This window comes from Crocodylus siamensis, chromosome 13, assembly GCF_052110815.1.
Source record: "Crocodylus siamensis isolate JL-2025a chromosome 13, ASM5211081v1, whole genome shotgun sequence".
Classification (NCBI taxonomy): Eukaryota; Metazoa; Chordata; order Crocodylia; family Crocodylidae; genus Crocodylus; species Crocodylus siamensis.
Window position 1 is genome coordinate 18,860,088 of NC_143407.1, and position 18,081 is coordinate 18,878,168.

The following is an 18,081-nucleotide window of genomic DNA, read 5'->3' on the forward strand; positions in this document are numbered from 1 at the left end:
CTTTCTTAGTTTTACCAGCTCCTGCCTAAGGCCCTATTTATTTCCAGAAGCAAAGTGAGGCTGCATCGAAATCCCCTAAGGAGCCCAATTTAGTAGTTGTGCTCAGAGCACTGTTACACATGGACAGAACTCACAGCTACTGCCAGTCGGCACGGTGCCTGGCTGTGGCCAGATTTTCTCCAGTGGGCCAGTGCTTAATATACTGTCTTGGGAAGAGGGCGAGCTGGGTTCAAGCCCCTCCTCACCCAAGGAAAATGCATGTATTAGTGGGTATAGCTCTGGATTCACAGCTGGGGCTCAGAAAACGCCTTGTGGAAATGGGGAGAAGCCAGTGCTGCTTCCTGCCCAGCTTCTGAATAAGGATCCTGCACCAGGCACCCAAACAAGTAGGGCATGGGGCTACACAGTAGGGAAGGGAGAAAGCAGAGCTGTCCTTACAGCTGTCCTACTGCTTGGGAAAGAACTGGGCCCTCTGGGCTCTTCCTTGGTCCTTCATCCTTATCTGAAGATAGAACCCCCAGATCTGTGATGGACCCCTCTCGGCAGTGACCTCGGGGGAAGCTGCTTTGCCCCGGGGTGCCTGATGTGCCAGGTGGGCTGAGAACTAGCCATCAGTATTGCCAAAGAGCATTGGAGCCAGGAGGAGGGAAGCTGATCAAGGCTGGTGCTAGTGTGTCATCAAGCATCGGGATTCAAATAGGATCCAAACATGAGACCCCTACTACATTAGCTACTGAATCACTGCTGCTGCTCTTTGCAGACGCTGGAGTGTCACTGGAAGCCCCATTCCAATTAGCTGACTTCCCTCCCTGCCCTGAACTGTCAGGCTTGGAAACAGCTGCAACATCACTCCCCAGAGATGGATGTATTGTAGTAGTGGTTGAGGCAACAAGATGGATGCTGACAGCAATGGTTTCATAGTTTCATAGTTAGTAGGGTTGGAAGGGACCTGAGCAGATCATCAAGTCCGACCCCCTGCCATGGCAGGAAAAAGTACTGGGGTCAAACGACCCCGGCAAGGAGTTCATCCAGCCTCCTCTTAAAGACTCCCAGGGCCAGCGCCACTGTGCTTGGAAGTTGGTTCCGGATCCTAGCCGCCCTGACAGTGAAGTAGCGCCTCCTGATGTCTAATCTGAATTTACCCTCTGCCAGCTTGTGATCGGTATTTCTTGTCATTCCTGGTAGTGCTCGGGGGAACAGGGACTCCCCCAATGCCTGCTGGTCCCCTCTGACCAGTTTGTAAATGGCCACTAGATCCCCCCTCAGCCTTCTCTTGCAAAGGCTGAACAGGTTCAGATCCCTTAGCCTCTCCTCATAGGGCCTGCCCTGCTGTCCCCTGATCATGCGAGTGGCCCTCCTCTGGACCCTCTCCATGCTGTCGACATCCCTCTTGAAGTGCTGTGCCCAGAACTGGACACAGTACTCCAACTGCGGCCTGACCAGTGCTGCATAGAGGGGGAGGATCACCTCCTTGGACCTGCTCGAGATGCATCTGTGGATGCATGACAAGGTGCGGCTGGCCTTCCTAACTGCCTCCCCACACTGCCGGCCCATGTCCATCTTGGCATCAGTAATGACTCCAAGATCCTTTTCTGCCTCTGCACTGACAAGAAGGGAGTTCCTCAGCCTGTAGGTATGGTGCTGGTTCTTCCTCCCCAGGTGCATCACCTTGCACTTGTCAGTGTTGAAACCCATCCTCTTCTCATCTGCCCACCCCTGTAACCTGTCTAAGTCTGATTGCAGCCTATTGCACCCTTCTCGCATGGCCACATCCCCCCACATCTTAGTGTCGTCTGTGCATTTGAACAGGGTGTTTTTTACCCCCTTGTCCAAGTCGCTGATGAAGAAGTTGAACAGTGTGGGCCCGAGGACCGAGCCCTGGGGGACTCCACTGCCCACATCCCTCCAGGTCAAATAAGATTCGTCCACCACCACTCTCTGGGTGCGGCCCTCCAGCCATTTAGTGACCCATTTGACTGCGTAGGTCTCTATGCCACAGTTCCCTAGTTTTTTAATGGAATGGGGTGAGAAACAGTGTTGAAGGCCTTCCTAAAGTCCAGAAAGACTACATCCACTGCTACCCCTGCGTCTAAGGATTTTGTCACCTGGTCATAGAAGGCCACCAGGGTGGTCTGACAGGACCTGCCTCTAATGAACCTGTGTTGGTTGCCCCTAAGCATGATCTCCGCTGCTGGCCCCTTGTGGACATGTGCCAAGATAAGTCTCTAAAAAAGCTTACCCAGGATTGAGGTAAGACTAACGGGCCTATAGTTTCCTGGATCCCCCTTCCTCCCTTTTTTTGAAAATGGGAACCATGTTGGCCCTTTTCCAGGGCCAATGGTGGGGAAGTACAGGTCTCATTATGTGGTGCGATAGTAGAGTAGGCAGTCACTTGCTGAGGGTTTTAGCAAACCAATTTAGCCGAACTGCTGCTCTAACACCAGGAGCCAGATAAATTCCTAGCCCCATCCCAATACCCTTTATAACCCCGCTGCAAGTGCAGGGCTGGGCACTGATTTGGGGATTCCTTGAGCAAATGCAGGGGACTGGACTGGAGCTGATGGACTAGGAGGTCCCTTCCAAATCAAGCTGATGCAGAGCAGGCATCTTATCCCCACTGCTCTAACTGGCTTACATCTGGCTTCAGCATATTTCAGCTCCTTTGGTTATTGCGTCCTTCTGACTGCAGCAAGAACAAACCTGCTGCTTTTGAATTTAATCATATCCCTCCAAGCTGCCTGAGTAGTGCCAGCATAGCCCAGGGCACACAGGGATCAGAGGCACTGATGGGAGTGAAAGTGAGACCAACAATGGGCTCTGCGCATGCTGAAAGCCAAGGCTGTCAGCTGGGGGGAATGGGTAGGCAAGCCAGCTGATACCAGGGTTGTGGAAGAAGATTCTGGGTACCTGCCATGTAGCACAGACTCTTGCTCTGTTCTTCACAGGGTCACTCCACTGGGCTCCATGTGGTGGAAAGCATAACACCTCTATGGGAATCAGCGGGGCCAGATACCCTGCTGAGATAAACTGGCATCATTCCTTCCAAGTCAACCAAGCTGGGATTCTTTGTACCCACTGGGGATATAGCACGGTGCCATGTGAGAGCCTGCCTGTGCTGGGGCTACCTGGCCTGAGAGGGAAAGCTGGAGTGCCTGATGGCAGGAGGAGTGTGGTGAGGGCTGGTGAGTCAGCAGGTCAGCAGACACAGGGTAGCGTGGGTTAGTAACAACGGGGAAACATGCAGTGTGGTTGGGAGTTGTTGCAGGCCAAGGAGATAAAATCATTGCCTGACCTTCTGGCTAATGGTAATGCTGCAATTGTGCCTCAGGATGACGTTCACCCGGAAGGTCTGGCACACACTGTGCTGCCCCCAGGGCCAGTCCTGGGGCTGGATTTGGCCAAGGGATCTGCCTGGTAGTGAATATTACTGGATGGCTGGGGACTGCCAGGGACAGACAGTGAGACAAGACTCCCTGCTGACAGCCCTGCCCCTCTTAGCTCTGCAGCACCCACCACTTGGGAGGGCAGTTGCAAGGAGGAGTTCACGAGACCCTGGAAAAAAAAGCTCTCTAGTGGTACAGCCTTGGTTCCTCTCCCCAGCTCACCCAGCTGCTCTGGCAGGAGAGAGCTGGCCAGTCTGATGGCTTGGTTCCAGCTGATGAAGTGTCCCTTCAGTGCTGCTTCCCGGTCATCCTCTCATTTACTTTTGAGGTCCAGATGCACTAGAGCTGGGCATCCACTACATTACTCAGGGCTCAGCACCCAGGACAGGGGCTAGAGTCCCTGGGGCCCAGCACCCACAGTCAGAGCCAGACTGTGGGGCCCACTGGCCCTCTGTGTGCTGGGCTCCTAAGCAGATCTTCCCCTGGATGTCTGTGGGTTCCTTTCCTTGGCTGCCTGGGGCTGGCTCCATTTAGGGCTCCTCAGCAACACCTGCCCAGGGCAGGCACCTGTGGCATTGTGTGTCTATTCCAGGGGAAGGTAAGTGCAGGAGGGGATGTGTCATCCTTTGTGTCTGTCAGGCTGGGCATTGATCCCAGCTACATGCTACGGTAGTAGTACTAGAAGCAAGATTTGACTCGCATGATTTCCCTAGCCCTTCCTTCCCCTGACTTCTCAGTCAACAGGCAGCAATATTAAGAAGATTATCTTCACTCCCCAGTCACACCACACCAGGTCTTTAACTACCAGGTTGGAGACCAGATACAGGGTCCCCAAAGATATTTTCCTGTCTCAATCCTATTTAAGTACCTAATACCCATTGATTCCAAAGGGACGTAGGAGGTAACCCTGGGATCTGGGAGGGAAGGTGTTCAGCAGCAGCAGGCCACGGCTGGCTCCGTTCTCCTGTGCATTCAGTAACAAGCCTCTTTTGCTTCTCCTGACAAGCTGGTGAGGGCCTGTTTACCTTGTCTTTGCCCCTCTGCCTCAGAAGCTCGCCTGCCTGTCTGGTGACCCTGGCTGTGCCCCCGCCCAGGCTCTAAAGACACGTGTCTTAGCTTATGAGGCCAGCTAAGGGGCGAGAGTCAGCAGGGTGTCAGGGAAGCACTGCTGATTTGCACTAGGTGAGGTTGCAGGTTCAAGGATGCAGGCATGTTAGTAGCAATAGGTCTGGCAGTGGAAACAGCAACTCTGTTTACTAGTTTACTACTGGCAATTTGGGCTTATACAGCCTCACTCATAGCTTTGCTCTACAGACCTCCAAACCTCCCCCTACCCTGCTCCCCAAAAACCTTCTAGCTGCTCCCTAACATCTCCCATGCTTCAGCTCCCAGTCATCAGCATGGCAACCCAATAATGGAAAGCCTGTCATGCAGTGTGTTTGATTGGGCACCCAGCTAGCACTCCAGGGGCTGCTGGGCTGAGCATGCATATCCCCTTCATTGCAACCTGTTGTAATCTAAGGAAGGCTCTCTGCATGTCCCCAGCCTGCAAGAGGTAGCTGCATGCACAAACCCTGCTGCTGAACGTCAGTCCTTCTTGCTGCTAAATGTAGAGAGCCTTGCTATAATTTGGCCTGTAGTGGCACCCAAGAGCCTCAGGCAGCCCTTTGCACTGGTGCTGCAGAGACACAGTGCTCTCTGTGGTCTGATTCCTCATGCTACCATGCTCCACCTAGACCTGCAGGTGGTTTCTTTGGCAATGTCTGAGATACTTGAAACAAGACTGCTGGAATCAGGGTATTTAGAAGAGCTGGTTCTAGGCCCCTTCACATTTTCCTGTTGTTTCCTCAAGTCATTTTGGTCTCAGCTTATTTCCAAATGACTCAATGTTAGCTCATGGGCCAGCTCTAAAGCAGGTATCAGCTGTGTTGATTTATACTCACAGAAACTGGGGCACCCATGTATCCTCAGTGATGTGAGGGAGCACTGACACAAAGCTGAGGAGTTTTATCTGTCTCAGAATAAAGTGAGCATGGGCCCTTTTCCCTACCTTCCTCCCTGCCAGTGAGCAGCAACTTGGGAAGATGTTTCCTGGCCCTTGCCCCTTGGCAAGATGCATGGTCCACGTGCTTCGCTCAGATTAGTCACCAGCATCTTACAGGTGCTGTGTGGAATCTAGGGGTGCATACAATGTATGCAGGGACCCTATAGATGGCTGAGGGGCTGCACGGGGTTGGACAAGCTTTACATGCAGGGCAGAGCTCTGGATGCAGGGAGAAATATAAAGGGAGGCATTGCATTCCCTTGCTCCTTAAATGCAGTTGTTTTGCCTTGGTGCCTCTTCTGAAGTCCCCAAGCCATGTACTGTTGGCCCATGTTCCTGTGCCTCAGTGGGTGTAGTGTGAACTCTGCACAGTCTCCTGTGGGCCAGATCTGGAACAGGTTTTAGTTGTGCTGATTTATACTCACAGAAACTGGGGACCTTTGCACACATCCCTACACTAACAGCGCCCTCTGCCTGGACTCTTGCATCCCATGTAGGCGCCTCCCATGACACACAGGTCCCTGATGACCATATCCATGCTGGGATACCTAGCAGAAAGTACTGACTCAGTGGTGCTTTCTGCATGGGGGATACAAATGCAGAGACCTCCTGAAGCCAAGGGAGAGTCCTGCAAGACTAATCCTCCCTGCACAAAGGGCCTGAATCTCCCCTCACCTCAGAGCATTGCTGTTTCTATTGCATCCAGCGGTATGAGCACTGAACTGGGAGCTAGGAGATTGGGGGTCTGCTGTCACCTCAGTTACTGGGCAGCTGTGTGTCAGTCCAGTTACTGTTCCATGCCTCAGTTCCCACTCCCCTTTAAAATGGCAACAAAAGTCCTGGGCAGGGCCAGAGTGCTAGGAGATGAGACCCAGGGCTGTGGGAATGCCCTGAGGACTCCCTCCTATTCCCCCACCCCTTATCTCTCCCTTTTTCTTTTCTGTTTCCAGCCCAGGCTAAGATTATGGTGCCCAGCTCAGAGCCCTTGGAACCCTCCCCACCTTGGGTGGCCATAACGCTGCCCGTGAGCTACCGCCTCTCCAATACCCGTCTGGCCTTCTTCCTGAAGGAGGCACGGGCCAAGCCGAGTGGGAACGTCAGCACCCCCCTGCAGCGTGCCGAGCCCTTCGTTGTCTTCCAGACCAAGGAGCTGCCTGTCCTCAACGTTTCCCTGGGGCCCTTCAGCACAGGCCTGGTCCTGCCCAAGGAGCAGCTCCAGCCTTCCAGCACCCTGGAGATCCCTGACCGCCTCACTGTCAACTGGAAGGTGCGGGCCTACATCATCCAGCCCCGGGTGCTGGCCAGCCAGCCTGTGGTCCAGGTCCTCTTCTATGTAGCTGGACGGGACTGGGATGACTTTGACGTGACTGACCGGCTGCCCTGTGTCCGGCTCCATGCTTTCCGGGACTCCCGTGAGATCAAGAGCTCTTGCCGCCTGCGGGGCACCTTGGCCACTTGCCTTGTCCAGGCTGAGCTGCCCCATGCATGGTTTGGCCCCTCTGCTATGCCTTTGGGCAGGAGGAAGGCTATGGAGGGCCTGGACTTGAACAGTGAGAGCCAGCAGGCCGAACTCTATTACACACTGCACACTCCTGACAGTGCTGGGGAGTGTGCAGGTGAGGCCTCCTTGCGCCGGGGCAGTGCTGCAGCCAGGACCGAAGGCCCTACTCAGCATCCCTTGCTGCGCATTGGCAGCATCAGCCTTGTCCAGCCACCACCCACCCAGCTGATGCAGGAACACCGGCTGGACAGCAACGTGTTCATCCGGCTCCCAGACAAGCCCCTCAAGCCAGGCGAAGTACTCAGCATCTTCCTCTACCTGATGTCCAACTCAACCGTCGAGCACTTTACACTCAGGTACAGTTCTCTGCCCTGCTTGGGGCACCTGGACTCCTCTGGGGTTGGGGCAGGGCTCTGGAAACAGTTGGGTGCTGTCTCTTGACTTTCACCATGGGTTGCTTTGCATTTGCAGCCAAGCCTCACCCCAGAGGTGGCTGCACTTCACTGGCTAGGAAAGCAATCCTTCTTACTGGCTGGGTTCAAAGGCAGTTTAAGGGAGATGAGGATGTAGTGCCTCAAGGAAGGAAGTCACTGCTGTTTGGTAGCATTTAACTTTCTGCACTAGGAGCAAGGCACAGTCTTGAAGCATGTCCCAGCTAGTCTGAACAGACTGCACATGCAGAGGATTCCAGAGGAACTTTCTCAGTTTAATTGGAAAATGAGCCTTTTTCCTTCTCTTGTGGAAAATTTTGAACGGTCCCTGACACATGAAGACCCCAAATAGTTGTGCTGAAACATGCTTTGCCCTCCCCCACCCTACTCACTCCCACTGCTGCTTGCTCCTCTTGCATAGCGAGCACCCTGCATAACCTCTCCCCCCACATTTCAGTCTGGGGGATGGGGGGTGGGGCATCTTGGGGTCCACCCTTACCTTGGTGGGTCACCATAGAAACTAGATGAGGATGGGGCCATTTTTCTGAGATAAGAGGTGCACCAGGCACCAGGAGCCAAGTGTCTCTGTGCTCAGCTTCTCCAGTATTGCCTGCTGCTCTGTCTAGCCCTCAGTTTTCATGCCCATGGTCAGGGGTGAGTGTGGGAAGGAACAGAACAAAAACCTCCTGAGTCCCAGCCCTGTGCCTTAATCACAGTGCTTCCCTTCCAGCTTGATGGTGGCTGTAATGGAGAGAGGTAGATGTGTGGTGCCATGAGGAAGGGGGGATGGGGGGTGTAGGAGGGGGGTGCCAGCAGCACAAGACTCTGGATGGGGACTGTGGATGCCAGGTGGAGAAGTGACAGCTCCATCCCTCTCCCCAGCACCAAGGCAAAGCCAACTCATGGGCTGGGAACCCTGGGGCAATGGCTCAATGATCCTCTCTCCTGGTCCACAGCCCCCTGTCACTCACTTCACCCCAGAGCCAGGTGTGCTAGTTACTGGCCACAGCACAGAGCAGAGAGCAACCAGGGTAACTGCTGGTGGGTTGCTGTGTAGGAGTCCAGTGTTTGAAGATATCACTGCCATAACAGTACACAGAACAGAGCATCAGGTAAGGACATTTGCACATAAGAGATCCTGATGCATCCCAGCCCATTAGCATTCACACATAAATTGCATAAATAAATACCCAACTCTGGTTATGATTTTAATAAGCACGAGCTGCTCTTTACTCACCCAGTTAATAAAGGGGTAGACTTTACATGTCACTTACGGGAGGAATGTTACCGCCAAGTCCAAGGGGATAGCTTTGTAAAGGATGACTACAGGGGCTGGTCTGGGGCAGAAGAGTTAAGGCAGTATCAAGCTGCCAGAGTTCTCCACTGGGGAGGAGCTGGGCTGGTACTGATTTTGCTGCTCCTGGTCCAACATGGAGCCTACTGGGGCACTGGGAATCAGGGCAAAATTGTTTCTAAAGCCCTGCTGTTATACCATATATCATAAGCAAAGTATGGCTGGGTCATTATGGAGACCTCTGAGAAACTGCTGCAGAAGGGAATGGTGAGATATCTCATTAAGGACCTCCTCTCTGGGTGGCATTATCCCAGTGGGATGCTAGGGGGCTATGCTGCAGGAGAGGGGTGGGGGCAATAGGAAGTGCTATCCTTCCCAGGCCACTCCTTCCCAGGCCAAGTTGATCTGCATGCCATAGTGGCAGTGCTGGGAAGAAATGTAGTGTAGAGAGTAAGTAGAAACTTTATTGGGACGCCATTGTCCACTTGAGTTAGGGTGGACTCCAGTGTCTGCATGTGGCACTAGAGGGTGCTTTGCTGCATGGCAAGGGGCTCAGTGCTGGCACTGTCTCTTGCAGTCAGTGCAGACACCAGCCCCCCAACCTAGGACTAATTCTGCTGCAGGGAGCAGTGAGGGGTCTTGATAGCTGACAATCTTCCTATCCCCTTTGCATTACTGACCTGGGTGCTCCAGCACTAGAAGTCTCTGAGCTGGAGGGTGTTGGGAGCAGAGGCTTGACAGCGGTGGCTACGGGGCTAGTTATGACCCTGATACCTCACCTCAGTGCTATGGGGTCAGTGCTGTCCCTTGCACTCAGTACAGATGACCAGTTTCCCCTTCTGGGGCTAACTCTACCATGTCACTGGAGGACCTTGTCATACAGCAGTGAGATGATAAAGCCCACTCCAGCCGCCATCAACCGCACACCTCCATAGCTGGGCAGTCCCCTCGCCCCCAGAGTGGATGCTTTTCCCCCTCTCAAAGCAGGAACTGTTGCTTTAAAGTTGTGGTGGGTAGATAGTGTATGCAATGATGAATAGATACTGTATATAGATGGATGGGGGTATGTAGCAATGAATGGGTAGCTGGGTGTGCATCAAGATGTGTCTATAGAGAAGCACATGTGGGTCTGGAGCTGGCCAGATCTTGGGGTAGTGGTGCGGCTGGCACAGCTCAGTGCCTTGCCTGGGTCTCAGTTGCACAGACATGCACACTGTGGCTGGTGCTCAGTGTGCAGAGTGATCTGTGGCTGGCAGTCTGCATGGCTGTCTTGCCTCTGTTCCTATATTTAGTCCTCGGCAATATAATTAGGAGCGCTAGGAGGAAGGAGCTTCACCCATGATTTGTGGCATCACAACATTGCTGCTCATATCTATGCAGTTTCCAGGAGTGGGGAAGAAGTGTGCCTGCCTGTCCCAGCCTCATCAGCAGCTGTAACAGCTGGGCTTGAGGCTGCCAATCAGGCCTGGCAGGAGCCTTCAGCATTACCTGTGGAGGGAATGGGCAAGTGGGAGGTTCACAGTATTGAGCACAGCTTCATGTGCTAGCCACCACCTCAGGTACTTATTACCAGCACACTGCCAGGTAGCTCCCCCAAGTAAGGCCCAAGGTGACCACACAGTGTTCTCAGGTCCAGTATCAGTCTTATGTAGACTTCTGCTGCCTCCATTACTTGCACCTGCTGAAACCTGAGCTCTGGGATGGGGAAGGCAGGGGAGGTGCAAGTTAGAGGCAGAGCCATGTGGTAGGGCCTCCTGTCTAGTCTCTTCCCCCAATGAGAGCATGCAAGGGCAACATGAAATGAACTTTCCTTGTCCCACTGGAGGCAGCCCTCCCTGGCACATGGAAGTTGCCTGCAAGTAATGGGGCACTGGCAGGTTGTGGACTGTGGAAACGTAATCCCAGGCCATGCACAAAGCATAGTCCCTGGTCTAATATGGCTGAGTCTGACCACCATGGATCCATCCCCAGGCTGCTTACATTGTCACAAGCACCCTTCATACCACAGAACTCCTCCCTATTATGCTCCCTACCCACCCCCTATCCCTGAGCTGTCAGGTTAATGCGTGGTACCAAGGGGTTGCTTCCCACCTACCCATCCACTGTGGCACTCACTGCTCCGGGTTTGAGTCCCCTCATGCTGCAGCATGTAGGGAAACATAACTGAGGAGGCTGCTGTCAGGCACCACAGACAGAGATTGGGCATCTGCCTCAGCCAAAATGGGACTGGGGGCCTTTCTGCAGGTCTGCAGCAGGTGATAAGCTCCTTTTCAGTGGCTTGTGTTGATCAAGTCAGGGGCTGAGATGATGGTCCTAAGCCCCCTTCCAGACAAGTCCTAATGGTTGTCACTGCTGCAGGTTGAGGGCTGACCTAGACCCTGGTTCCTCTGTGCCACAGAGCCTAAACCCAGTGCAGGGTGGGGATGCAGAGGTGTGTGACAGGGGATCCTACAGATGAGGGTGGGCATCTTGAGCCAGGTACAAAGAGGGGGTTATTCCCCAGGGCTGTCATCCAACATTGTGCTCTGGCATCCATGTAAGCAACACGGAGGCCGAAAAGGATCTTGGAGTCATCATTGACTCCAAGATGAACATGGGCTGGCAGTGTGGGGATCTGGTCAGGAAGGCCAACCGCACCTTGTCATGCATCCACAGATGCATCTCGAGCAGGTCCAAGGAGGTGATCCTCCCCCTCTATGCAGCACTGGTCAGGCCGCAGTTGGAGTACTGCGTCCAGTTCTGGGCACCGCACTTCAAGAGGGATGTGGACAGCATGGAGAGGGTCCAGAGGAGGCCACTCGTATGATATGGGGACAGCAGGGCAGGTCCTATGAGGAGAGGCTATGGGACCTGAACCTGTTCAGCCTTTGCAAGAGAAGGCTGAGGGGGGATCTAGTGGCCGTTTACAAACTGGTCAGAGGGGACCAGCAGGCACTGGGGAAGTCCCTGTTCCCCTGAGCACTGCTAGGAGTGACCAAGAATAACTGTCACAAGCTGGCAGAGGGTAGATTTAGGTTAGATATCAGGAGGCGCTACTTCACGGTCAGGACGGCTAGGGTCTGGAACCAGCTTCCAAGAGAAGTGGTGCAGGCTCCTACCCTGGGAGTGTTTAAGAGGGAGTTAGATGTACACCTTGCTGGGGTCATTTGACCCCAGTACTCTTTCCTACCATGGCAGGGGGTCAGACTAGATGATCTACTCAGGTCCCTTCTCACCCTAGAAAGTATGAAACTATAAGATTCCCCAGCAGCCCAGAGTGGAAACCAGGTCTCCTGAGACCTTGACCCTGGCACTGCCAGCCTCCTAGCACTCATGGCAAAATAGTGGCATGAGGCAGCAGCACGCAGCAACTGAAGCAAGGGGATTTGGGGGCAACGGGGCTCTTCGCCCCCCCATCCCTCCTTTTTCCACCAGGATTTCAAGCTTCCTTAGCTCCAGTCCAAGGCTGTGGGTGAATCTGGGGGTGGCCAAGGGCATACATGGTTTTCCTCACTTGAGTGTTGCTTTCCTGTCTCCCTGGCAGGGTGAAGGCCAAGAAGGGCGTTAACCTCCTCAACACAAAATCCAGGAACCTTCAGTGGCTGGTGAACTCGGAGTTGCTGACAGGTGGCAAGCACTCCACTGCCACTGTTGACGTGGCCAAGATAGAAGGTGCTCTGCCCAGGTAAGAGATAGACCAGGGGTGGGCAAAATGTGGCCCGTGGGCCGGATGCAGCTCGCCAGGCCATTCTGTCTGGCCCATGGGGCCCCTAAAAAAAAATTTAGCAAATTTATATTTATCTGCCCCTGGCTGCCTGCCATGTGGCCCTCAATGGCTTGCCAAAACTTAGTAAGCCGCCATCCACCTGAAATAATTGCCTGTCCCCGAGAGAGACGGTTCAAGGGCCAAGCCCTTGTCGCTGCCAGCTGCTACCACCAGGGGGCATCATGATGCTCTTTAGGTACATTGGTGCCCATTGGCAGGGCATGGCTGTGGGTCTTCAGCACCCTGCGCATGGGTCCTTGGCATGCAAACTCAGCAGCCCCTCTACTGTGTGTGTTACAACACTGCTTTGGATGCATCTCCCTGGTGCTTAGTTGGGAGAAGCCATCTCTGCCCCAAGAGCTCACAGACAAGACTGGCACTATAGCAAAGGGGAACAGAGACACAGAGGCATTACCAGAGATATCCCAGGTCACATCTGGGACAAGAGCCCAGGTTCCCGGCCTTCAGGGCAGGGCTCACTGGACAACTCTGTCATTAGCTGGGGAGGTGGCCGGGGCTCCAGCCCAGTATCCTGTCTCCTGCTGTGGCCAATGCCAGCTGCTACAGCAGGAAGTCTGACACATGCCCTAGTGGAGACCCAGGAAATAACTTCCCAAACCAAATGTACACAGCACGGAGCTGCCACTGCCTTGTATATGAGAGTTGAAAGATCCATGTAGACTTCCTCTTCTCTCCTTCTCCCACCCTTTGCCTCTGAACATCCTCAAATGCAGTACAGGCTGGGAAAAGTCATGATGCAATTGGGAGTCACATGGTGGTTGGGGCCTTCCCTTCCACCTCAGTTACTGGAGCCTCAGGGTCATGTGAGAATCTAGACTTCCACTGAAAGAATGGCATAAGTTTCAGTGCCGTACCATCAGGAACAAGCCTGAAAATGAAGGTCGCCCACAGCCACAGAGACCCTCAGGCAAAGAGGAGCAGCCTGTGATGTGCCAAGATCCCAGGCCTCTATCACTTGAGATGAAAGTGCTCCTTGGCCTCCCACCCAGTGTTCCCTGGCCTCCACTCTCCTACCTGTCATGGCTGGATCATGCATGTATGAAGGGGAGGCAGCCTATAGGTGCCAGCATGCACCTAGCAACTGGAAGTGCCTTTTATATCTTGGTGCCTTTTACATCTTTGCCCTCACCCCACAGGTGTACACCCTCTTTAAGAGGGTCTTAGTTACCTTAGGGATTAGACCCATGACCTCCAGCCATCCTTATCACCACACCCATGCCTTGTAGAGGACTCTCATTTTCTCAGTCCCAAATAGAAAGTGGCCCCTCAGGCCCCAAGCCCTTGTCTGGGCTTCAGCCTTCTCAGCCTCTGCCCCTTTTTATCTGGTTGAGCAGCCCTAGCCCTCAGACTCTGGGTTCTGGACCCCAGCCCCCAGCGTCTCTGACCAAAGCAGGTCTCGCAAGCACACAGCACCCTTGACACCCTGTTTTGTGGCCTTCAGACTTCCACTAGAGCCCCAACTACTCCACTGGTCACAATCTTAAATAAAAAAAAAAATAAAACCAACATACAAAGTGTTAACCATGTAGTTCTAACTCAAACTCAACCCCTTTAGGGCCATTTGTAAGGAATGGCCTCAATTCCCTCACCCCAGGGTACCTCCTTTTCCTGTGACAGCCAGCCCTGCCTCTCAGCTTTTAGCTGAGGCTTGGATTGCCAGCCTCAGCTCTGAGAGTGGGCTCATATGCAGCCAAGCCCACTCTTTCTGGTCAGCTGACTGCTGCCCTTGGAGATGTGCCCAATGGTTCCTACTCAATCTAACAAGTTGTTTTCCCTGCAGTCTGCCAACAGTTCTTAGCAGGCCCAGGCTGGGGCTCTTGTTGGGGCTAGCTGTTGTAGCAGTCTGCCCTTGTGGGCTACAAAGTCCCGCTCCCCCTCTGATTGCATTTAACAGGGTTGAGGTTCTTGTTACACCATCCATTAGGGGACATCACCATTTTTGTCCTCTCATATACCTTACTTCTCATTCTTGGTCAAGAATTTGGTTGCATGTAGAGGATGGAGGTGGAAAGAGACTTGCCAGTTGGATGAGTTCAAAGAGGAACCACACACTATCATAAGAACTGGACCTAGGGGAAGAAGAAAAGCATATTTGAAGCCAGACTCTACTACTGGCAGCACAAAAGCAAGGACACAATTAGGCGGCGCTCCCTTTCTCTTCCTTCTAGCGCTGGTGGAATCCACATGTCAAGGGCTGGCTTTTTTCAGTTTCCTTGCCTGAAGCTCGTTCCCTGGAACTGCCTGATAAGCTTTTGTTGTTGGGGATTTTTAATTGAAAGAACAGCACATGAATTCCTCAAGGAAGGAAGGGCCCAGATGCTCAGGAGAGATTTCTGAGTCTTGAAGGTGAACTGAATGCTAAGCTGGAAATGGAGGTAAGCTCACTAGACTCCCCTTGTGCCCAGCCTTGGAGAGATACCAAGCCCAGGAATGGGTTTTAGCTTGTCTTTTTTAATTCTTTGCTGAAGGGCATCCTAGAAGGTGAATCTGTAATGTCTGGAAATACATCCCTGCAGTGCATTGCTCCACCACTAGATGTCTCACAGGATCTGATCCCTGGTCGACAAAGGCAACCAAGCTGGAACACAAGCTGTGTGGAAGCCTTTCTTTGTGCTTATTGCTACCAATGATTTCTTTTTTTAAACCAGATGCCTCCTGTTTAGGAAGGTTTCTGACTCTTTGTCACACAAAAGTTTGGGCCCCTTAGGCACTCTGAAATTTCTGTAATGAGTCAGAAAGTGAAAGAGGATTTCACAGTGGGGGAAAGATTGTTGTTTGTTTATTTTGTGTATGATACCTTATTATAATGTGACAGATTAACTTAGCTCTTTATGGATGTTGATTTAGAAAAGATCCTGGTCTCTAGGTCATTACTGATCTAAACTAACCTAGTGACAATTAGTACGCTTTTTTTCCATTCATGTAAAGTATAATCCACTGTTGTCAGTAATTAATTAAGCAGTAGCTGACGGAGACCCCAGTCAGGAGTCAGGGTCTGTGCAGGGTTCTGCACAAACACAGGAGGAGATAATTTCTGCCTCTAAGAGCTTCATATCTAGTTGAAGGGGAAAGTTGACCCAAATCTAGTACCTACATGGGCTTTGGCAATACTTTTGGCAACTGATAAGCATGAGGAGGATGGGTCATTGAAATAAATCCTGGAGGGGAGTGGGAGGGATGGATTCTCTTCCCAAAGCCATCTTCTTCTAGAGGCAAGCGCCTCTAAAAAGGACGCTTTGATCAAATCAGATTACTGAGGGCGGAACAGGGGTAGAGGACTGAATTATCTAGCCTTTGTTATACAAGACGTCAGAGTAGATGAGCTCATGCTCCCTGCTGGCTTAAAATCTATAAATCTCTGGATAAAACAGAATGTGGATGGAAATGGGGAAATGGAGCAGAAATGCCTAGGGAAAGGTAGAAGAACTGGAGACTCAGTGACCTTGAAATAGTAGCTGATCAGATAGACTCACTGGTATTCTAGACCCAGTTGAATGTCCAGCTGCTCTTGCCTGTGCATTTAACTTTTTCAGTAGCTGGTACCATAAGTCATCATAAACAATCACTTCTTGGAGCCAGGATGGTGGGCAAGAGTGACCCCTACTCCTATTCTGTATTCAGTTAGACTGCTGTGTATCTGGAGTCATACCCATTGATTTCACTGATGAGAGCCAGTGGAATCAGTTACACAGTTATTTCTCAAATCAATTATTTAGCTAAAGTATTGCAATTTTGAAACATGCTGTTAGATTGTATCACACACCCCCTTTCAGCAGCTGGTCAGCATAGGGGTTAACAACATGCTACTGCTGCCAGACCAGAGAACTGTTTCTTTAGTAACTTGTGTTTTGGAAACTGACAGTCCTTGTTTCAGACCCTGCTGAGAATCCAGAGATGTGGGGCTTGATGACAATGCCATGTTTTCTAAGTAAGTTGTATAAAGTACTTGGCAAAGAGGCATATTCCAGGTGGTCTTTCAAACATGGTATTCACAAACAGCTCCATCCACCAAAATGTAATCTAATCCATAGCCTGGAGATGCAAGGGCAGGAACATGGACATCCTGTAAGCCAGGAGCAGGCAATTATTTCGGGCAGGCTGCTTAATAGGTTTTGGTGAGCTGTCAGGGGCCAAGTAGGTAGCCCCACCCCTTGACAATTGCCTCATCCCCTGATCGCCACATTGGGACCAGAAATCCCAATTTCTGGTCCCCCCCAGCCCCTAACCCCTGACCTTTGCCACCAGAAGCCCTCCCGTTGCTGCTCCCCCCCACCCTGCCAAATACTCCTTTTGGGAGGTGGGGGTTGCAACCTGAGAACCGGGGGCGGAGGGGGGAAATCGAACCATACACTAGAAGAAGTCAAACACCTATGTCATGAAGTGGGGCCTAGGAGCAGCCGTGATCTCACTAGCGCCCCCTGCCGTGCCAAGTTAGGCGATCCAGCACCCCCTTACTTGCCCGCCACGTCTTGTTGGTATATGGTTCTAGAAGGGAGACTGCCTCTTGTCACCCTGGACACGGTGCTATGGTTACACTATCCCCCGTTCCGTATGGAGTGACCTGGTGCACCCCAGCCTTATGGGCTATGCATGCCTCCAACCTCCCCTTTAGCACGTCCCAAGACTCGCAGCTCTTCCAGACATTATCAGGTTCTTTTCTTTTCTGCGCCCTGCGCGGTGCCCCTGGGCTTGTCAAGCAACCGGCGCCCCTTCTTTGGCACCCCTGGGCTTGTCACGCAACCAGTGCCCCTCTATCCGTTAGCCCTCTCGGGCTTACTGACAGTACTCTTCCCAGTTGGGCTCAGGCGGCCTGAGCCTTACCTGGCCCCTTTGACCCTTCGGAGTCCCCACCACTGTGGAGCCCCTCTGGGACCCTTTCCAGTCTGCACCCCTACTGGGGCTTCCCTCAGTACACATGCCTGCTCCTGGGGCTTCCCTCAGTACAGACTGGGTCCTATTGGGCCAGTCTCTCTGTGCCTAAGCACTCCTAGCCCTCACCGGGCTTCTCAATAAGCTTATTCCCCTTTTGGGGCTTCTCAAGTCCTTCTCACGGTTGGGGCTCAGGTGGCCGTAGCCATGCCTGGCCCCCTAGACCACTGTCAGGGTCTTTCACCCTACTTGGGCTTCTCCACTTATCACCCCACAGGGATGGGGTCAACACCCCTGAACACCACGCCACACTGGCGCAAACAGCTATGCCTACCCAGCACCGCTCACTGTACCCCACAGGGCACCAGGAACCCCCAGATTACTAGGGAGCTCCCGTGAGGCCTCCTCGCACCCCTACAGCCTCACCCGGTCCTCTGGTTTGTAGCAAAAACAAACAAGAAACGTAAAGCCATAAGCCAACTGGCTACAACGGAAAATAAGCCTCCCGGCTAGAACTTAAGTGCCGTGCCCTTATGGGCCACTATGTCCCATCTTCAAGCTTCCCAATCAGGGTTCTGTCCCCCTTACCATGATGCAGCCGCCTGGGTGATCAGGCTGCTCTGCTCTGCTCTGCTCTGCTCTGCTCTGCTCTGCTCTGCTCTGCTCTGCTCTGCTCTGCTCTGCTCTGCTGCAGAACTCTTGCACCTCCAGTTGTCAACAGGGACCTGCTAGCTAGACTTCGGCCTGGGCTGTTTATAAAGGCCCGACCCTGCCCCCTTCTGGTCACCTGACC

General features: G+C 52.8%; 1 protein-coding gene across 1 annotated transcript in view; it reads left to right on the forward strand.

Moving 5' to 3' along the window:
* The window catches only part of TMEM132E (transmembrane protein 132E), a 235,166-nt gene that overhangs the window by 165,865 nt on the left and 51,220 nt on the right, over positions 1 to 18,081 (forward strand). Inside the window, exons 2-3 of the mRNA XM_090025698.1 lie at positions 6,378 to 7,284; positions 12,177 to 12,317. Coding sequence (XP_089881824.1) covers positions 6,378 to 7,284; positions 12,177 to 12,317 — 1,048 coding nt within the window. The remainder of the gene's footprint in view (positions 1 to 6,377; positions 7,285 to 12,176; positions 12,318 to 18,081) is intronic.